A 22,981-nucleotide genomic window follows, 5' to 3' on the forward strand; every position below is an offset into this window, starting at 1 on the left:
CACACGTTGTCCTCCTTTTAGAAGAAATAAATAAAGAAACGTTTGAAAGCGTTTGTTTTCTATTTAATTTTATGATGTTATGATGATGATGATAATAATAATAATAATAATAATAATATCATTAATAATCATCAATAATAATAATTATTATTATTGCTGTTATTATTATTATTATTATTATATTTATGAATTTCTAGACCATATCTGCTTTATGTATGCAACAGAGCCAGTATAGTACATGAATTAATTAAGAAATGAATTAAAAGAAATAAAGGAAGAAACGTGTGAAACCTGGGAAAACAAAAAAAAATAAATATATGGACGAAAACGTTAAAACAAATGAAATAATGCCCTCAGGACGTTTGTTTTCTATTTAAATTTATGATGATGATGCTTATTATTGTGATTATGATGATGGTGATGATGCTGATGACGATGATGATGATGATTATTATTATTATTAGACCATATCTTCTTTATATATGCAATAGAGTCAGTATAATACATGAATTAATTACATATGATCATTTTTGTGCCATCGCATCATTAACACACTCCTTCAAAAATAAATCGGTCTCTTTCGGCCTTCCTCAAAATGGCAAGTTTTACGACACGTCGAGTCCCAAATGCCACATTCTCCTTCTATAAAGACACCACGTGTACTATCACATGGTGTCCTCCACGCGCTATCGAGTGCACTATCTGTCCGTTTGGGATGCAGCCTCTCTCTCTCTCTCTCTCTCTCTCTCTCTCACACACACACACACACACACACACACACACACACACACAGGAAGCAAATGTTTGCGAGCGTGACCTCGCGAACCTTCTTCCGGTTGCCTCCCGCCCCACGTAGCCATCTTCGTTTCCTGAACAAAAAAAAAGGGGCGAGATTGGACAGACAATCACACAGAGAGTCACTCCGTCTAACATGACACACAGCACTCGCGAACACGGATGTGACTCTACAATATGACCGGAGTCGGAGCGGGGGAAGAGGAATACCAGCCGCGCGCCGTGTTGAGACTGGAAACCGTTAGCTAGCTAAGCAAAGCTGCTTGCTTGCTAGCTAGCTAGCTAGCTAACGGACAGTTAGTAACGTCACAGTGGGATAAAGATTTAGCTTAGCTAGCTAGCCGGCTAACTAGCCCGCTTGTTTAGACCACCAAAGCAAAGACACAAGGCGTTAGCTAGCCAGCTGGCTAAGTGTTTAGCTAACGCGACGGAGTGAATAGTTAGGAGGGGGGAAAAAGGGAAGTACGCGTTAGCTAGGTAGGAGAATTATGGCTGGTATTTTCATCTGAATCATTCCAAGCAGCTCGGAAACACTGCTGCTGTATTGAAGGGAGACGATTAAGGATTTATTTTTGCACGACGGGATCATCTGCACGCCGTGGTGAGACACTTCTTGGGCTTTCATTTAACCCAGCTTTTCCAGTTTTCATGTTGACGTTGTGTTCATCCAGGCTGAGTTTGCAGGGACACGAGCTCGGGAAAGTTACACACCGTTTGTTATTAAACTTTAACAGGAAGGCTGGCTTTAGTTTGCTCAATAGGAATGTACAGGAAGTGTGTCAACTTTAGCTATCTTATTAATCTGCTTAATAACAGCCAGCTGCAGACAGCTGTGTCTCCCCAACCTGATGGCAGTGAAGCTGTTGCTTTACCAAGCAGTACAGATTTACTTCATGAAGAAGAAATATGGCAAAAAAAAAAAAATATATATATATATATTTATAGCCACGTTATATAAATGTCTGCAGTACCTGTTTATTGGATATACTTGTTTATAAATATTTCAGACATTTACCCAAAATACGTTTTTTCTTACACTTTTATTTCATTTGATTCCGATAGACTTTAATTATAGGCAAGTTAAAGGTACGGGTTTCAATAAGAGAGCTCTTAAGGGTCCTCCGTTTGTATATCATACCTAGAAAGGTGCTTGTTGTGTAAGGGTTTATGTTAAATAGGAGTAATTTGTGCACTCCAAATCATTATCATCCAAATCCAAATCATCGTGCAATAAATTGCACGATATTCACGTTTCCATGTAAAAATACGTACTATGTATTATTAGTACAATTGACTGTAGAACCCCAGTTACAGGGAAAGCAACAGTAAATTATTCACCCCCCTTAGAAGTGTATAGACTGCTTTGTTCAATTGTAACCCTTCAACTTTTATGAGCCGTAAACATTTTGATAGCATTTGATGTTACAGAGTTGGTGGTCCTCGCCCGAATCGGCTTTCTTGCTTCTGCTAAAATACCAGATGTTCTTTCTTTCCTATCTGCCTCACTACAAAGATCATTACCGGTAGCTTTTGAAGTTTTAACCGGCGGCACGGGACTGTACGGGCCGTCGACCGGGGTGCCAGCTTTCCATTTTTAATGGAGGAAGAGGTTATTTTAAAAGTGTGCTTCCTCCCAATAACTCCAGCAAGAGAGATGAACATATGTCGGTTTGTCTGGGACCAATCAGCATCAAACCCACAGAGGGGAAAAAAAAACCCTGTGGTGGATCCAGACGTCAGTGGAAAACATGGAGAAGCTGGAATTACGCCTCCTAATTGCACACGTGCAGACTGTGGGGTATGAATTATGACTTGTGTACCATACAGCGTTCTTTGGGATTATGCTGCTATATGGGGTACTGAGTTTCTGTATAAGGGTCACATGACAATAAGTACCTAATAGCTAGAGGTTGAACACAGGCAAGCAGTGCCTATTGTGTAGGCCTTTGACTCAGTTTCCCTCTCATGTCATGAAGCCCAGTACAGGAAATAACTTGCGTCCTTTAACATTTAACTTGCTTGCGTCTTTGTATGTCATTCTAAACCTTTTAATACAGTTTGTGTGCCGCCATAGACGGGGCGCATTGTTGTAATTCTGATACGTTGGCTTCCTGGTTATGTGTATTGGCTGTAGCTTTAGGAGGCAACATTTGCATGTGAACTGCCTTTAGATCCTGTGAATGGACGTGAATAGAGGGCTATATCACAGTGGCCCATCCCCACGCTATTGACTGCACTTTTAGCTGCTTTTCACAATCCTGACTATTCACACTTGACCCACTTATACTCGCATGAAACAATGCACAAAAAACAAGAAGTTACCATAAAGATGTCTGTTTATTTCAGTGATTATTGGTGTATTGCACATTTTATATTATATATAGCACAATAATCATGTAATAAGAGAGACTACTTACTGAGCATCTTGTGCTATGAGTAAAGTGCTCACTAGGGCTTGGTAATATGATCCATATTGTGATATGGTATGTCACAGTGCACATTGTGGTGTATTTGCTTTAGCGGTAAAATTTGTATGGTTTTAAATCTTTAAAACATGTTTCTTCCCCCTTACTAAACATGTTTTTTCCCCTTGCTTTTCAGTCTAGGCTGTTGTCTTTAAAAATGAATGATCAAATTCAGTTTTTCACAATTGCAGCCATTTTGCTCTCTCCGTTTCCTGCCCAACCCGTATATCCCAGTAGATATAGTATATCACACTGACATGAAAAATTTCACCATTTCAGCATAACATGCATGTATGTAAAAAGGTAGAAGTAGAAAAATTATCTTTTGGAGGTTTGCCGGTTCAAATCTCATACGCTGTAAATGATCTGTAAAGGAAATCTGAACTAGAGTCCCGAATGCAGATTGCTTCAAACTGATCTGATTTTAATAATATCCGATCCAAAAAAAAAAAAAAAAAAAATCAAGCCTTGTTCGTTTAGTTGTTGTGAAACTGACCAGTGTTCCCATATCAGGAGACAGATTACATGAAATCAGACAGCTCTGGGGATTGTATTTTTGGCACAGCCTTTTTTTCTGCTGTCTGCTCCAGCCCGAGTGTCATTTATGACAGAAACGTGTCCCACTGATGATTAACATAAAAGCACTTAGAGCCTTCACAAAAGTCCCGTTTAGCGTGGGCTCTCATGGGGAAAGCAGTGTGGAATTGCCTTCCCCAGAACATTTCTGCTGTTGTATCTTTGAAACCGCCACTAAAACTCCTCTCCCTGTGGACTCTCCTGGAACTGGCTCATTTAGCCTCTCTTCCTGTTCTATGCACTGTTGTGGAGATTGTGCTATTTTTATGTTTTCTTTGTGGTTGAGTGTCTTTTCTTTTGTCATGTGTCCTGTAACAAAATGGAACCTTGTCAGATAACTACACTTGCCATAAAAAAAAATGAGATTTCATAAAAATATAAGAGACTCTTTGTCCTCCTAAGATTAAGGCTCTAAAGGTTAAGTAGACAGATTTGAAAGTTTTTTTTCCCCAAATACACTTTGAATTAAGCCTTATTACTGTAGATGTTCACAAATCTCAGCCCCCCGTATCTACTCTGGCCTGTAAAATGACTGACGGGAGCCTCGGATAAGCATTACTGGATCACAACCATTTAATACACAACTGCTAAGGCCATGCCCTTAATCCACTCTTTTTCATCATGATCTCTAAATCATTCTAAAACATTATTTAATCATTCATTTGCTCATATAAATAATTAGTACAGGATTTTATAGCTTCCTGTAGTAGTCTCTTTCTTACAAAAAAAAACCCAGACTGTTTCATGGCTAGTCCGACTGGACAGTATTGCAAAAACGTCTCAATGACAATTTAACTTTTTAATGCAGTTCTTAGATTCTTACAATTATCTGTGTATATAAATTGTGCATTTACTTTCTTTAGAAAATGTAGATTTGTAAAAGCAGCACCATCTATAACAAATAGTGTACAATGGTTCTATGAAATGAAGTATATTTAAAGAAAACCGTTTTAATGATAATAATAAAGACAGGAACTGAAACATCAAATGAAGTGACGTCAAATCAGCGTGGCAGTGCACGGCATCAGAAATAAACACTGTAGGACTTCTTGCCTTTAAATGAGGTATACTGTATTTACATTAGCTTTAATCAACATACAGACTGTCTATACAGTTCAGAAAGAAAATATACACAGCACTCGATTGTCGCTAAGAAAACACGAACATGGGAGTACCAGATTTCCCACTTCATCTGTCAGACATGCCGAGGACGTGTATTTCTGACTGCCAGATTACTCATTGACCAAGTCATCTGACTTTTTGGAAAAAGGTTAAATGTAGAGACAATAAAGGAACTAGCTAAACCTGATTCTCTTTTACGTGAGATGTGACACACTACCAAAACTAAATAAATAAATAAACCACTCGGTGAAGACAGAAAACAGCTGAGTCACGCAGCTGAAGTGTTTCGGGATGAGTCTGACGTATTTATTGTTCAACTAATCGCAAAATCTGTGTGTCTCTTGGCCACTGACTTCTTTGTGAAGAATATCATGCGAGTTGTACTTTCCCCAGAGGCTAAATACCTTCACTAGCCATTAGTCTTTCAAGAACAGTCATTAAGTGACGCTTTTAGTTCGAGTCTATGCTCTCGGTTTAGAAGCGAAATCAACGACCTTTTCCTGACACTTTGGCTGAAAACGCACACAGTAACGATACAGCACAGCTCTCGATATGCATCACTGATTCCCAAGTGCCCTTTCAATGTAGAATGTCTGGGGCTGTTAATAATAAAGTGGCTCACAAGCAGATTATTTCAGATTCATACGTCAAATGAATCGTGTCATAATCGGGGAAGGAAACCCTGCACTATACCCCATGACTTGTATAAGCGTACCCTAAAGTTAAAATCCTACACAATATTGTTAGGTCTGGTGATATTATATAGTCTAACTTAATCAACTAAATGGGTGTAAAGATCCTCAGACATCTTAGCAGTGTATGAATGATTGTGTGAGTGACAGTAGACTTTTTTTGGAGAACAGTGCACTTTCGAAAGATGTTATCTATCGCAGCATGTCAGTGGTCGAGTCCTGGCAATGCTTTGCTCTGCATAATGTAATTAAGAGGATTTTATAGCAGAGGAGAAATTGAAGAAATGTAAGGATCATAGAAAATACTTGGACGTATCTCGTGACACTGGACCTCAAGTCTGAATCTTGGGTGTGTGTCTGAAGTCCTTTTAAAACCCACTTACATACAGTGAATCGGACACGTATTCCAGCATGACGTTAGGTTTTCTCCCATCACAGCCGTGTGCTTGAAGGCATGACACAAACCTGCATCATGGGACGATCAGGAATGAGTAAGCTGCAGTCAAGAGCAGTTCGAGATCTGCTGTGTGTGAACGCTGAAACCTGGTGAATTACAGCTTGACCTCATTGAACCACAGTGCTGTGTAGTAGGCTTCGGACAGTTGAGTCAGATCCAAAATGCCTGTCTGAAAATGTGGTGTCTGCAGCCTTGCTTGACAAAAATAAAGTGGTGTGAGTGATATATGTGCCCATGTTATCTCTTTTGTATGCTATATGGACTGCCTTTAGAGCAAAGAAACCAAACATCCCTGATGCTGCAGATCAAAACGGAGCGCATGCTTGTGTAGTTCATATCATTTTACTGCAACAACGGTGTTGCAGCTAATAACTTCCTGCATTTCTAACGTTTCAGTCATCTTTGGTATCATATTCCTGATATAATGATGTAATTTTTATGAGACACTTTACACACAACCTCACAAGCCTGTTTTGCCTAGATGACGGGTAAACACAGGGAGATAACATTTCTAGAGGTTTTTAATCAGGATCGTGTCCGACAGCAGTTTCCCGGTCAGATCCACAGAAGTGGATCTCCATGTTTGAAAGCACTTACATACATGAACAACTGTGGTCCTTAATGAAGCCGAATACAGTTGACCGATAAGAGCATGTAGATGGTGCTTAGATGGTAATCTCTCTCACTGGACAAGACCTGTCTTCTAAGAGCCTGTTACTGCTTCAGGCGTAATAAAAGTGCAATTTAAAAATGGCCTACATTCGTCCTCATTATAACCAAATCCTCATCTCTGCTGTTGGTTCGTCCACTAATGGCGACAACGTGATTTATTTATTTTTTGCACCTGGTGTCTGTCTGAAAATAAACAGCAGAGTTTATAGTACATGTAAGAAGACTATTTTTTTTAATAAGCTGGAGAAATGTGTCCGACTATTGTTAGCCCAACCCAAACTAAGCTTAGCCAAACCCCATGACTATTCTAAGACTAAAAAAATATTAGACCAGGGATGTGAACTTTGTGCTATTTCAAATAGAAACATGTTTTAACCTTGACTACAAGTAGCCTTTTCACATTTGTAGCCTGGTTATTGACTTGGCTGTAGTCCTGTAGGCATTAGTTTCACCTTGGGAAGTGGGATAATCTTATTACTGGAGTAGTCTCAACCTCAGAGGTTTCCCCCCATAAGTGCCTGATATCTTTTGTACACTTTTCTGGCCCAAACCTTTAAAACATAAAAAGGTCAGCACTTCTGGACAGGAGATTCCAGCTGAAAAACACTTTTGAACAGCCTAAGGCATTGAGCATGTTCACAGAAAGATAAAGTGACAACAGAATCTCATCATTAAAGGATCTTGAGAGAAAGTTAGTGGAGACAATGCAAGTTAATCTTGCATGACTGCTGACGGATTATGGGAAACCGTCTGTGGTTGGTCCTCCGCCTCGTCTTTCACATGGCTTCGTTCTTGATTTCGTTTAGTGATGAGATGTACCAGGCTCTAGCGAGACTGTTACCAATACCACATGTGCCTTGCAAACATCCTTTTTTAATCCGAGTTGTCTAAACGCAGTGGAGAGGAAAAAAACAGCAAATGAATGGCACTGATTTTCCTAGAACTGATGCTGCCTTGTCAGAGCAAAGGTACAGCAAGGTCTTTCAGAAGACATTTCATATGTTGTTGAGTACGTCACGCAGGTCTGATTATCACCTCAAGTATGCATTAGGTCAGTGTAAGTCTGAAAGAGAGGGCTGAGCCTGCATATGGCATTTAAAAAATGAGCTTTACAGAGGGCATGTCTTCAGCAGCTTACAAAAACATGGGCAAATATGGGAGCAGCTTTGCTAAAATAGAACATCAATAAAGTGTCACTGAATAAGGCATTTGTTCTCGTTCATGCCATGCAACCTGCCTTGGGCACTAAAGCACCATCCACATCAGATCAGGGTGAAGATCTGACCAATGTATTCAGCTCATGGCCAGTTGGATTCTTTTGAAATGTTTATTTAACATGTTGTCGGGGGTAAAAGATCTTGGCTGATAAATTTCTTAAGACTTCCCTTTTCCTCTCCATGCACTATATAATGGTGCTTAGAAGCATAGTAAAGTCTTATTAGACGGTCATATGATATTTGTTAAATTCTGTTAGAACTGTTAATTTATGCAGTATTATTTAAGTTATACACAAGTTACAGAAAATACAAGTTGGCGTTTGCCTTTATAAAAGCGACTTACATTTCTCATTTATGCGACTGATCATTTAAAGGTTAAGGGCCTTGCTCAAGGGCCCAGCCGTGGCAGTCTGGTGGTCCTGCGATTCAAACTCACAACTCTCCGATCAGTAGCCCAACACCTTAACCACTGAGCTACCACTAACCGCAGAATGCTTTATGATTTCTCTCGTTCATTTCATGTGCTGTGGATTTTTTTTTTAGGAGCTGGCCATGCCTGCGAGCGTCCGTGCCGGGAGTCTGAAAGACCCTGAGGTAGCAGATCTCTTCTACAAAGATGACCCCGAGAAACTCTTCACTGACCTCCGTGAAATCGGCCATGGAAGCTTCGGAGCTGTGTATTTTGTAAGAGCATACAAGATGCATTCAGGAAGTGTTAATAAATTGTACAAAATGTTTAATAGTAGGTCTGTGATATTAAATCAGTCTTGGTAATTTAGTCTTCATTTAACTTTTCCCTCTGCTAGGCACGAGATGTCCGCTCCAACGAGGTGGTTGCAATCAAAAAAATGTCTTACAGCGGCAAACAGTCTAACGAGGTGAGCGACGGAAACTTTTCCAGTCCCGAGTACACTTCATTCAAAGACCATCTTCCGTCTGTATAACTCTGTGAAGCAGAAAGACATTTGATCAAACGCTGACAGTCTAGTAATTGAACAGCCTTAAGCCTTAAGAGTTCTATGAATACATTTATGACCCTATAATATAATCATTTAATGCAAACATACTGATTTAATGTGGGGGTGGGGACCTGCAGGTACTTTATAGCTTATTTATATGCAAATGTTTTATCATAGCGGAGATGTGCAAATATTGTATTTCAGACATCAAACTGAGAAACCAACAGCTTTTAAATAACGTTTTTTTGTTCGACTTGCCCCCCTAAGCAGTTGTTCTTACTTGTCATCTGTCTGTGTAGAAATGGCAGGACATCATTAAAGAGGTGAAGTTTCTTCAGAAGCTTCGACACCCCAACACTATCGAGTACAAAGGCTGCTACCTGAGGGAGCACACAGCATGGGTAAGGGTACACGTGCAAGTTTTTTTTCCAATTATGTGTAAGTTAGTGTAGAGAGTTTTTGACCTGTGTTTTTTTCCTCTCTCTCTTTTTTTTTGGTCTTTCTCCCTCATAGCTGGTGATGGAGTATTGCTTGGGTTCTGCCTCTGATCTTTTAGAGGGTGAGTAGAGATTTCTTTCTTCCGCATCTTAATCCTTTTTTCCACATTTCCTCTCACATCTGATGCATTGCCACACTGTCCTGTTTCCTGTCTTGGTCTTCCCTCTTGATACACTTGGAACTTTTTTGATGATTCATTTTGTGCTAGATGTTCTATCGGTGTTATTCACGCTAGAACATTTTTGTCATGCCCTTGGGTGTGGTTGATGCTCAAAAAGCAGCTTGCTAGCAGCAAATACAATTTTTGCTTTGGATGTGTGTCCTCTCTCACACTATTCCTTTTTTCCAACTGTCCCTGGGTAGATAATAAGTTTGTTGGAGTTTTATTTATTTGGAAGAAATTGCGAATTCCTGGGTTACGGGCTGTTTAGTGCTACCTCAGACTGATTGAGAATGGGAGTCTGTCTCTGTATCCTGCCTGGTTTTCTCCATCCGTAAGAGTAAATAATTATTATTATCAAGCAGCATAATATTTCAAATTAGTTATAAACTTTCCATTCAGACACATACGATCCCTCCCGATGCTGGCCCACCGCTCTCAGTCACCATCAATGGACAGCCAGCGGTTAAACATATACTGTATAACCTCGAAAACACATTTTTTCATCTAGGATCATGCCCTTGTTGAACTCGGCACTCGTTGGTGAAAATACCATTGAGAAATCCACCACAGTTGGAAAAAAAAAAGGCTCAAGATTTTACACGCTTCTCCATATTTAGCTTGTTTGCCGAGGTCCTATTAAGTTTGTTTAGATTTGGCAGGGGTGTTGGCTGTTGTGCAAATCAACTCTGACTTCCTGCTTCCAAAGGAAATGGGTCAACCTACAGAAACAAATCAGGGATCTCAATCCATTTCATGCGTATAGAAATGTAGATACAGGGTTTTATATATTCTCTAGATAATGTTCTTTCTTTTTTCTTTTCTTTTTTGAAATCTGTTTATATCTGCAGTCCATAAGAAGCCCCTACAGGAAGTGGAAATTGCTGCTATTACCCATGGTGCACTGCAGGGTCTGGCCTACCTTCACTCCCATAATATGATCCACAGGTGCGTTTACTGCTACTCCAGTCATGCTTTCTTACTCGAGATGCAGAAATATCTGACTACACCACCAGCTTTACTGCTCATTTTTGTGATTTGGATTGTTGTTAAAGCGTCAGATAATAAGAACTAACTATCTCTCTCTCTCACAGGGATGTGAAAGCAGGTAATATTTTGCTAACTGAGCCTGGGCAGGTGAAGCTTGGAGATTTTGGCTCTGCCTCCATCGTGGCTCCAGCCAACTCTTTTGTGGGCACGCCCTACTGGTGAGACACATTTCTTTACATTTCAGTTCAGATTTATTCCAGAAATAGAGTGATGTTATGGGCTAGAATTCCAAACTGGCATCTCTTAGATGCCTCATACTATATAGTGTGGAGTTTAATCTGTGTTTGTGGGTGTGTCTGTGGAGCCAGGAGGGTTTTTAATCCCTGTTAAAGGATGGATTCAGTGAATTAAAATCAGAATGTCAAAATCATTCTTACAAAATTTCCATTCGAGACAGAAAGACTTGGAAGGACTTTTACTTGAAGGTGTGCCCAAGAGGTGCTCTTAGCTCTATAAATAAACTTGAAGTAGAATATCCACACCCTGTTCCAGACTGCAGCACCCACAAATAATTGCTGCTTCCTCTTCCACAGCAGGCTTGTGAGCCATCTATAAGTGAATAATGTAGGCTAAACATTAGGTCTCCTCATGCTGCCATGCATTGTGTCCTTTCTCAGATATGCACATGCAGATATTTTCTGCCTCCTGTTGTTCTAGTATTTTTGTATTGTAGTTTTAGTCATCATTTGTTACATAATCCACATGCACTCTTTATAGCTTAACTCCAGCACGATCTCACACTGTGATATTGCAGTGTCTTTGACACCATTGTGACGTCTTCCCTTTGCACTCTCGTTTACAGGATGGCCCCAGAAGTGATTCTAGCGATGGATGAGGGTCAGTATGATGGCAAGGTTGATGTCTGGTCTCTGGGAATCACCTGTATAGAGCTGGGTGAGTGCAGCCAATGTAACACACAGTCTCCTTTTAACATTTAACTTGAACAATACACATTGTGGGTGTCAGTCTTTATAGACATTAAGGGCAGCGGGGTGGTGCCCAAGACATTGTTGTGTCTGAGAGGCGTCTTACAGAGAAGGATTTGGGGTTTAGTTTTTAAGCCGCTTTGGTGGCAAGCTCACTCCTCTCCCCTCCCTTTTTGTATGTCTCTCCTCTCATTCTGTTTGCTTATTTTTCCTCATTGTGTTCCGTTACACATTGTTTGTTGCTTGTTTTGTTCCTTTTATTAATTCTTTTGCTCTGATTTTATCCCTCTAGCGGAGCGGAAGCCTCCCTTGTTTAATATGAATGCTATGAGTGCCTTATATCACATCGCTCAGAACGAGAGCCCCGTCCTGGCGTCAAATCACTGGTGAGCATCCCCTTCATACATCTCTCCTGTATTTCTCTTCATGTATCTCTCCTGCCGTCTATTTATTCACGACGTGCCGTCTATTTATTCACGACGTGCCGTCTATTTATTCACGACGCTTAGTTTGCATAAATCACTATTCTAATTTTCACATACTGGTAAAATTAGACTAATCCAGTGTTTATTTACTAATCTTTTTTTATTTTTTGGCTTTGCAAGTCATTTTGTTGACTAAATGTTGAATGAAAGAAGACCCATTTCAGTCATATTTTTAACAATCTTTCTAGAATATTTATACCTTGACCAAAATTCAACACTCCTCACAGAAAATAAAAAGTATAGGCTCTCTTAAGTTCATAAGAACTCGGATTCATTTGTCCTTGTCTGTTGGTTGTGTTGATCTATAGTCCACTATAACAGTCTTCCAAAAATAAAATATCTAAAAACAGTTGTTTTCCCCGAAATTCCAGTTGTGTCTAATTGTCACTGTGCATTATTATTTTTCAGGTCAGATTATTTCCGTAACTTTGTGGACTCTTGTCTACAGAAGATTCCTCAGGACAGGCCTACCTCTGATGTGCTGCTCAATGTAAGACACATGCCTCAGAACACTTAATAGCTTTTGTTAATGAATTATTAATGGATTTCCCTCTCTGACCTTCCATACGGTTTATTGTTCGTCAGCTTAATTATAATAGTGTGCCATGATAGCACTTTCCACATGCACAATATGCAGTTGTGGAAAGGCTTGTAAATCAACTCACATACACACCCTAGCTTTATTTGTTTTTGGAGTTGTTTTTTTTTGTCACTTGTACGTCATTGATTTGAAGTGAAATGATGCTATGTTGGTCAGCAACCTTCTAATTTCTTTTGACAATCAAAACAATTCAGCTTTAGAGTAGCAGTTATTTGGTAGACAAACCGGTCGGATGTTCCACTTTGCTCTGTGCCTGCAGCATCGGTTCCTGTGCAGAGAACGCCCCCTGTCTGTGGTGATGGACCTTATAGTGCGGACAAAAGATGCCGTAAGGGAACTGGACAACCTGCAGTACAGAAAGATGAAGAAGATCCTTTTCCAAGAAACGCACAATGGCCCTGCGCCGGACGGAGGCGAAGAGGAGGAGGCATGTCTTTCATGCATATATATTTTCAACTTTCCCATGTTTTCTGTCAGCTCTTTGCAATTTGTAGAATAAGAGCTTGGTTTGGTTACTACTTTGCTGTCTGCGTTTAGGATGTGGATCAGTACTTGTTGCGGATGGGCACGGTCAACAGCATGGAGAGCTCTCACTCTGTGCCCTCCATGTCCATCAGCGCCAGCTCCCAAAGCTCATCAGTTAACAGCCTGGCTGACGGCTCGGATGACAGTGCTGAAATGGCCATGATGGGGGAAGGAGAACACACAGTCACTTCCAACAGCTCCATCATACACCGGCCCACTGTGAGTACACCTGTGTGTGTTTGTGTGTTTATTTTAGCTGTAGGGTGTGGGGTGTTTATGCATATAGGTATGTGCACTGAGTATATGCCTATTTTTGAATGAAGGTAATTTTCTAATGTGTGTCTTTTATTCCTCTGTGTGTGTGTGAGACAGGGTCCTGACAATATCTATGATGACCCATACCAGCCAGAAATCGACTCCCAACAGCCGCAGCAACAGCAGGCATCATCCGCAGCACGCAGGAGAGCACACTACCGTAACCGTGACCACTTCGCTACCATTCGCACAGCTTCACTGGTGAGAAACTGGACATACTCTCGAGATCTTTACCCAATTAACATCCCACTGGTTGCAGATATTTAACTTTTTCCTTATTGCTAATAATATATGTTTGCTGTAGCTTTTTTAAAGTTACTTTTAATGTTGCCATTTTATACTGATAATCTGCTGATACGGTAGTTTCTGTTCTATAAGGTGATGCTAGAAGTGAAGTTATGTATGTTTTTATTATTTACATTTATAAATTCTAATTATTAACTTCATGTATGCTACTTGGTTTTAAGATTTATGTTGGATGTGTATATGCAAATAGAAATCTAGTGACTGAAAAATAAAGCAAAATGGGGTTTTTTAATATGGAAACATATATCGCTTAGGTGACACGGCAGATCCAAGAACACGAGCAGGGCTCAGCACTACGCGAACAGATGACCGGCTATAAGCGCATGAGGCGGCAGCATCAGAAGCAGCTGCTGGCGTTAGAAAACAAACTCAAAACTGAGATGGATGAGCACCAACTGAGGCTGGACAAAGAGCTGGAGAGCCAGAGGAACAGCTTCAGTAGTGAGGCTGACAAGCTGTCCAAGAAGCACCAGGCTATCCTGGAGAAAGAGGTGAGAGATGATGCAGGATGGATTAGGATAAGGAGTCTTGAGAGACGTTCTGTCCATTTTTGATCGGAACATGGGTGAATATTACCAGGACTAAAGTGTTGCGTGGTGTTCTCACCCTCAGACTAAAGCTGCTCAGACTGAAGAAAAGAAGTTCCAGCAGCACATTTTGGGCCAGCAGAAGAAGGAGCTCACCAACCTGCTGGAGGCACAGAAACGCCAGTACAGGCAGCGCAAGGAGCAGCTTAAAGAGGTAGGGTTAACCCTAGGTGCCTTCTGACTCATTTTTATTTTTGTAATATTTGTAGTATTTCACTTGTGTGATTTTGAAGAAATGTGTAGAAATAAGAAGATTGAGATGTTATCATTTGCGATTTTATTTCTGGGTATCAACTAATAAACCTGATACTGATGTAAGGCTAATAACCATGCCTGCTTTCTTCAAGCTTGTGTGACCAGAAGACTAACTGTTGACTTTTTTCAGTTGTCATTACATGGGTTGACTGTATAAAAATAAATACAGTGGGCTGGAATCGTGAATTATCAAAGACGCAATCTGAGAGAATCGCCGATGCATCGCCCATTCTCGTGAAATATTTGGCGTGCTAAATATCTGGACCTGTCGGCGACTCAAAATCCTGCAATGTGAAAGTGAAAAATACATGGGTGATGCTATAGCCAATGAGAGAGTAAGGTACAGGGCAGCGGGCAGTTCAGGGAGGACTTCTAGACCACAATAACACCCATCATGGCTTATCACTTCTCGTGTGCGTTTGATTGTGAAACTTAGTTGTCGGCGATTCTTCCTAGTGTGATGTCATGCAGTGTGTAATCTCCTGTCGCCGATCCACCATCATACAGTGGTACCTCGGTGTTCAACCTTAATTCGTTCCAAATGTCTGGTCGAATACCGATTTGGTTGAAAACCGAATTATTTTTCCCTATAGGAAATGTAAAACGAATTAATCTATTTCAACTCGATGTTTGATGTCACAACTTTCTTCTTGGCAACATTGGTGCCTGATTTCCCCTTTTTCGGAGACATGGCTACTGAAATTATACCACAAAAGATAGCGTGGGCTTATAACACAAGCACTCACAGATGAAGCTTTCAGAACAGATGACCTGCGTAAACTGCTTCATCCCTATTGTCTACGCCAGGGTATGCCGCATGGAAGGCGTGTGCGGCATGGGCATCGCTAGGCCATTTTTAGGGGAGCTTTAGCCTAACATTTCTACTCAGCCCCCGAAAAATTCTGCGACTCTCCATAAACTGAACACAAATTCGTGATCGCCTCAGTCCCCTTTAAATTCCATATGAAAATGGCGGCAGACTTCGGCTCCTCTCCGTCTTTCAACGCGTTCTTTAATCCGCAGACCGCGGCGTCGCAGAGCGAGGATCAGAGGACGTGTGTGTGTGTGATCAGGACTCGTATTTGGCTTGTTCAGTACTCAAATGTTATACACATCTATGCAATACAGTAGAATGCTGCAATAAGTTTACCATCCTACCCTGTTAGTCAAACCTTTATTTTATTTATTTATTTATTTTTATACCCTTTTTTGGCGCTGAGCCCTCGTTAAATGAAAATTCGTTACTCGATATTCGTTGCAATCCTGTATGAAACAAGAACCGGTGTTCCTGACGGCCATACACCGAAAATATTTCGTACACTGAGGTCAAATTGACTCGGAAATTTGAATTGAATACCAAAAATTTGAACACAGGTGGTCGAGGACCGTGGTACCACTGTATAACAGAACTGGTACCAAACTGATTTTGCTCGTGTGATATGGCTTAATTGTAGATTATTTTTGTGTGTCTGTTCAGGAGCTGAATGAGAACCAGTCCACCCCTAAGCGGGAGAAGCAAGAATGGCTAGTGAGGCAGAAGGAATGCCTCCAGCAGTTCCAGGCAGAGGAGGAGGCTAGTTTACTGCGGCGCCAGAGACAATATTATGAGCTCCAGTGCCGACAGTATAAGAGGAAGATGCTGCTAGCACGACACAACCTGGAGCAGGATCTACTCAGAGAGGTGAGACATGGCCCAAGTTTAATATTCTAAGGAGATGTTTTATCTGAAAGATACTAAACAGCATAGCAGGCATCTTCTGTAATGTACAACAGGTGGGCCTTGTTCACTCCCTTTATCTGTGTTCCACCTTGTATCCCCCTGTAGGAGCTGAATAAGCGGCAGACTCAGAAAGATCTGGAGTGTGCCATGTTGCTGCGGCATCATGAGTCCACTCAGGAGCTTGAGTTCCGTCAGCTGGGCCTGGTGCAGCAAACACGGGCAGACCTGATCCGCACACAGCACCAGAGTGAGCTGGCCAATCAGATGGACTACAACAAGCGGCGCGAGCAGGAACTGCGTCAGAAACACAGCATGGAGGTCCGTCAGCAGCCTAAAAGCCTGAAGGTAAGAGAGCAATGGCCCTTCAGGATGTACATACATAAATCTTGATGGGGGTAACAATGGCCAATTAATTAATTGGCAAATTAAGTTCCATCATCCTTGTCACCCTCTAATGTGGTTACATTTCCTTTTACAGACTAAAGAGCTCCAGATCAAGCGTCAATTTCAGGACACGTGTAAAATTCAGACTCGACAGTATAAGGCCCTGCGGAACCACTTGCTGGAGACTACACCCAAGGCTGACCACAAAGCTGTGCTGAAAAGGCTGAAGGAGGAGCAAACGCGGAAGTTGGCCATCCTTGCTGAGCAGTATGACCACTCCATAAATGACATGCTGTCCACACAGGCTGTGAGTAAGGCAAGGAGAGACCACTTTTTAACATATACACTACATAACACATTAGATATCATAGCAACCTGATATGGCTCCCAAAAGCTGCCTGGCAACTTCTAATATCAGTGAGTATTGATATTTTTTGCACAGGGGGAAGTAACCTAAGAGGTGCAGGAGAAAAGTGGTATAAGCGGTTATTGTAATTTGTTGTGTTACTAGTTAGTTGATATCCCTGTCAATTACAGTAGCTATTAATTGGACAAATGGGTCACCACAGATAACTACAATTTCCACACCTTGCAAATGCTACTTCTGGCTTCAGAATGTGTCTCTACTGACATACTACTTGTGCTCACTGTTGCAGCTGCGGCTGGATGAGACACAGGAGGCGGAGTATCAGGTGCTGCGAATGCAGTTGCAGCAGGAGCTGGAACTACTGAATGCATACCAGAGCAAGATCAAAATGCACACGGACACACAGCACGAGAGGGAAGTTAAAGACCTGGAGCAGAGAGTATCCATTCGCAGAGCGCTGCTTGAGCAAAGGGTAAGAAATGATAAGCCCACGGTCATGTTTTTAGACTGCATTTTTGAACGTACTTATTAAGGAATCTGTGATAAGAGACTTATTAGCATGTTGTGAAACCTTCTCAAACTTTTCCAGATTGAGGAGGAGATGCTGTCCCTGCAGAACGACCGATCGGAGCGAATTCGAACGCTGCTAGAGCGCCAGGCTCGAGAGATTGAGGCCTTCGACTCTGAGAGTATGCGTCTGGGCTTCAGCAACATGGCACTAACAGGAATCCCAGCTGAGGCCTACAGCCAGGGCTACGCTAATCCACCCTCATCAGGTTCAGGTGGTTGGCCGTCACGCCCTGTACCCCGCTCAGGCAGCCACTGGACCCATGGCATCCAAAACTCTGCAGCACCTCCATCCTGGAGAAGCCAGAACAGCACTCCAGCATTCAGCCGAGGGGAGTCTATATCCATCTCGAGCCGTGAGCGCGACAGGGATGGAGACAGGGATTTTGACACTCCAGTATCACGTGGCCTACCCAGTTCTCTGTCATCTGCCTCTTCTTCATCATCATCGTCCTCTTCTTCTCATCATCGCCTACATTACCTGGCACAGCAGTACCACCATCAGAGCACGCCACACCTGTACCGTGAGCGAGAGCGCGAGAGAGAAAGGGAGAGGGAGAGAGAGAGGGAGCGGGAGCGAGAGCGTGAAAGGGAGTGGGGGGGCAATGGAGGGGGAAGCCACCGCTCATCCTCTTATGCTCATGGCCACTCACGCCATCTCTCCAGCCATGCGTCCTCACAGTCTCTGGCTCTGCTCCCTCCTCCTCCACCTCCCCCACCAGTCTCTTTTTCACCCTCGTCCCCACCATCATCATCTTCCTCCTCTTCTTCTCAGGGTGGCTACGGGGGAAGGAGTGAGGGCCTGGTAGTGAGGGGCCCCAGTTTAATGGCCTTGAGGAACAGCCCAGGGCCACTAAGGAGGACGGCGTCAGGAGGAGGGCCCGGTGGAGCTGGTGATGGAGGGTTGAGCCGCAGCACCTCCGTCACCTCCCACATCTCCAATGGCTCCCATCTCTCCTACTCTTAAAGCATATAGGCATCATGACACATTCAGCTTAATCAACAGGAGACATACTGGAGTTGTATTTTTTAGTATTTAGAGGGCTGATTTACTCCTTTTGGGTAGTGTTTAGTGTGGAATTAGTGATCTTTATTCCACTCCTTTAACTGTAATCAGGTGGCAGTAGTTATAGCTGAGGCTGTGACTTTGGCTCTGAGTAGTGTTCTATACAGCGAATGGCAGACATCACCTGTACTCTTTTGGTAGACTGGTAGATCTCAGGGTTACCATGGGAGGGGTTGGGGATGGGGGAGAGGTTAGTGTGGCAAAATATGAGAGGAATGGTAGGTGTTTGAGAATTGGTAATGGAAAGTGAGTATGTGAGCAGTGCCAATATTGTAGGGCTGGGTAGCCATCCAGAGGCTTTGCTAAGGGATGTTTGTAGTCCTGGAATCAGAAATTTCAACACTACCTCCGTTTTTTTTTTTTTTTTTGTGCTCTTATTACAAAGAACAGTGCTTGATTTGCTTACTGTGGAGTGCTAGCACACACTCTCTAAGTTAACTAACACTACACTAGTAACAAACTGTCAAGATCCATAGAACAGAAACTGTTACATTCTACAGTACTAACATTTCTTCAACACTTGAGCAGATGGAGAATGCCTACTAGGCTCCATCAGTAACTAAAGCTCCAACCAGGAACTGCTGCAACACCAGTTTTTCGGTACTGCAACTGTAGACACTACACCACCACCAAACACTACAGAGCCCATTCTGGTGCTGTTGATGGTGCCGTTTCAGCCGTTCCTGCTCGGAGATTTTACGGTCCAGGAATTTATATCAGCTATTTAATGTGAGCTTTACTATTAAAGGAGAGTGTCAGAATTAGCATGGTGTCGGTTTAGAGACTAACCTGAAACCGGGAGGGTGCTTAAAAAGTATGCCATGTAGTTATGTATATAATAAAACTATACTAAAACGTTACTTAAAAAAAACAAAAAAAAAAAACATTGGTCATTAAAATGCACATTTGTATTAGGGACAAGGAGATTTTACATTTTGGTTTGTTGTTGTTTTTTTTTTTTAATTACCATGCTCACGTCGCACACTGCCATCCAGAGGCCTGACTAACCTAAAGTTACTCCGCCCACTGTCCTTATATGGACATGCTGCCAGTTTCATTAGCTCTGGCTGAGCAATAATCGTCAATGACCTTTTTTTTTTAATTTTATTTTTCCCCATGGTTGTTACATAGTAAAACATACCTGAGGTGTTTGAGTATATCAGAAAGAGCAGTATATAACAACAGTCAATGCATCCCCTTGTCTCTGTTTACAAAGGCAAATGTATATTTGATGTACATGTCCATAGGAGAGCTGATTGCAGTTCAGTGCATCAAACGCTAATGTACAGAGGCCATTTGTATACAAACGTACACATTGCACATTTATATATGGGTGAGTATATATGTGTATTATACCTGTCAAAGGGTTTGACAGCAAGGTTTAAGATTGTTCACTGTTAAACACTTTTGACCTATATTGTACTTATATAATGTGTGTGTACATAAAAGCACTAACTCAAAAACTCTTGTATAGGATAATCATAGTTTTGCTATGGATACTAGTAATTGGAAAGTAAGAGATGGAGGAAAAAAAAATTACTGTTATTTCAACTACTGCAGTTGTAATATTTGTTATTCAAGACTAATTCTTTTGTTTGTTTTTTTTTATTGCATTGTTGTTGTTGTTTTTTTATTATTATTATTATTATTTTTTAAAATTTTCTTTCTTGCCAATGTTGACCACTAGTTGGAGAATGCAAGTGATATTACTGTGATGGAGAACTTGAGACAAGTCTCTCTCTTTCTTTTTTTTCTTTTCTTTTTTTTTTTAAGGGAAAGGGCAACAACAACAAAAAAAAAAAACAGAGAGCGAGAGAGAGAGAGAGAGGAAAGACTACCTATCCCAGCATTCCTTGTTATGTCTCAGGGTAGGAGTCTGATGAGCAGTGCATTGAAGGGATTGTAGTATTTTAGAGCCAGTATTAAATGTGTACAGGACATTTTAAGAGAATTTTTAGTGTATAGAAAGTTTCTAGATAATTGTATATGTTTACACCGCATCCAGCATGTTTTGTTGCACCGTTTTGCGCTGGGGTTTATTTTTTTTAATTTTTTTTCCTTTTTCTGGACAAAACTTCGCTGTTTACACTGATAACTCGGAACGTGTTGCATGTTGTCCCGCATAAACAGAAATTTCACATCAACCTGAAGCAGGCTCCAACACTGCCAACGTCTCACAGGCACCAGCGTTTACTTGAATGTGATTTCTTTATTTTGAGGTGCAATACCACACGTGCAGTGCGTGCCAGGCCTCTTTTTGTATATTATTTCTAATAACATCACTCCATTTCTTTTGCTCCCATTCTCTCCAGCATCTCTTTCATCTTAACTTCTAAGTTTGTTCAGTGTGTTTTTCCCTCCTCCTCATGTCTGTGCTTCATGTCTCAGTTTGTTTACCGCTGCAAAAAGAAGAGGAGGTCACCTCTGAATCTCGGTCTAGCTTTGGCCTGCTTCCCTCCCTGCTTGCGTTACAGCAAAACATGCTGGATTCATAATGGTGTCAGAACTGAAGGTCGTGTTTCCAGGTCTGGGTAGAGCGAGCCAAGAGTTGGGACTGGTCAGAATATTGTGTGCTAAAAATTTTCCATTTTGCGGTTCTAAAGGAAATCAGAACCGCTGATGTCCATGTGTGTGCTTGCCTGTGTGTGGATACACACACACGCAGGTCGGAGTATGTCCTCAAGGGACGTTTGTATGGAAAAGCATGTTTAGAGAGGGAGAAGTGTTTCTCACAGAAGTGCTATATACATAAAGAGGCCAAACAATGTTCAGGTTTAACAAGAGCAGGAAATCTCAAGAAAATGGCTTATAGAACTTGTACAGACTTCATTAACAAGTAATTAAAAAGGTTCAAAAAAACTTCAGGCGTCTTTTGTCGTTTGTTTTCCTGCTGTTGTGTTCTACCTTGTGTGTACCATTGTGTAAATACAGTATGTTGACTATTTATTCTTAAGTCATATATTATTATATCGCCAGAGAATGTTTCTTTCTCAATTGCGCCCTCTACTGGAATTACAGTGACTAGCTTTTTCCCACCGAATTTTTTAGTTCAAATGTTGACACTTCTTTCTCGCAAACCCAGACTGAAAAATAACCTCCACTTTGCGTTTAGTGAAATAACCGGAAATGCAGGAGCAGCAATAAGAACGCGGACGTGGGGTCGTACACAATCCAATATAATGCACAAGATTTTATTTAAGAACACGCATCTATAAGATTAATTAATGGGAGATTTTACATCATTTATCATGCTGTGTGTTTTGATACCCGGGATGGAGGCGCTACAGCATCCACGAGGTGTCTGCGCCCGATGGACGCTCACGGTGTGTAACAGTAATTACGGCCCCATCAACATCATCATAAGGAACCCTTAAAAGAAGCCGTTATATGATCAGTGAATATAATATTTTCCAACACACAAATATGGTGAAGGTCATATTAAATTGAGTTTTATTTATTTATTTTTATTTTATTTTATTTAATAATACAGATAAATATTCACTCACCGTCAAGTGTACACAATTTGACCGGCTTCCTCATAAGCCACGCCCCCCGCTGGAATTATTGTTATTATTATTATTGTTTTCATTATTATGCTTTTGTTTAGAATAAACATTTACGCTGTTTATGCTATATACGCATATACATTATACATGTATATAAGGTTTACTTATATAAAATCCACACTACGGAGTGGGAGTAAACGGTGATGCTGAAGCTGCAAAACAAAACCCGGATAGAGTTTCCATGGAGACCGAGTGATGTTCATTCTTAATTACCGGGTATGCATCAAACTAGTCAAGGGCCTTACCACAGATATCCACCGCTCTTAGCTATCACTAGTGTTAAACAATAAACCATAGTTTAAATTTCCCTTTGGGATGAATAAAGCATCTATCTATCTATCCATCCATCCATCCATCCATCCATCCATCCGTCTATCGTCCAATAGCTTCCCGTGTAATTTCTACATATGTGGTGGTATTGGGGTTGTTTTTAATTTGTCTAGCATCTTTCACAATCATTTCAAATCAGCTTAGAAAAATGAAATATAAATGAAACATAAGTAGTGTTTGACACAATAATAAAGGCTCCAGAGATTGTTTAAAAATAAAAATAAATAAACAAAAGGTTATACACGGAGCAAAATCATTTGTGGAAAAAAAAATATGTTTGCTTAGTATCTTTTATACTTTTTGTACTATCCCATCAAT

General features: G+C 41.1%; 1 protein-coding gene across 3 annotated transcripts; it reads left to right on the forward strand.

Moving 5' to 3' along the window:
* The first annotated feature begins 811 nt into the window (after nt 1-811).
* taok2a (TAO kinase 2a) lies at nt 812-21,623 on the forward strand. 3 transcript variants are annotated; one of them, XM_058412213.1, is made up of 20 exons: nt 812-1,396; nt 8,540-8,680; nt 8,803-8,874; nt 9,255-9,356; nt 9,469-9,514; nt 10,465-10,561; nt 10,708-10,821; nt 11,466-11,557; nt 11,882-11,975; nt 12,483-12,564; nt 12,935-13,102; nt 13,213-13,419; nt 13,573-13,716; nt 14,076-14,312; nt 14,434-14,562; nt 16,141-16,344; nt 16,489-16,728; nt 16,862-17,083; nt 17,424-17,606; nt 17,724-21,623. In XM_058412213.1, exons 2-20 carry the CDS (start codon nt 8,549-8,551, stop codon nt 18,666-18,668), a joined length of 3,510 nt encoding a protein of 1,169 aa, XP_058268196.1. In that variant the 5' UTR covers nt 812-1,396; nt 8,540-8,548; the 3' UTR covers nt 18,669-21,623. The 3 variants fall into 3 exon arrangements, with proteins under 3 accessions (XP_058268196.1, XP_058268205.1, XP_058268213.1); XM_058412222.1 differs by having other exon boundaries at nt 16,862-17,074; XM_058412230.1 differs by lacking the exons at nt 812-1,396; nt 8,540-8,680; nt 9,469-9,514 and having other exon boundaries at nt 8,859-8,874.
* Nucleotides 21,624-22,981: the final 1,358 nt, after the last annotated feature.

This window comes from Hemibagrus wyckioides, linkage group LG02, assembly GCF_019097595.1.
Source record: "Hemibagrus wyckioides isolate EC202008001 linkage group LG02, SWU_Hwy_1.0, whole genome shotgun sequence".
NCBI lineage: Eukaryota > Metazoa > Chordata > Actinopteri > Siluriformes > Bagridae > Hemibagrus > Hemibagrus wyckioides.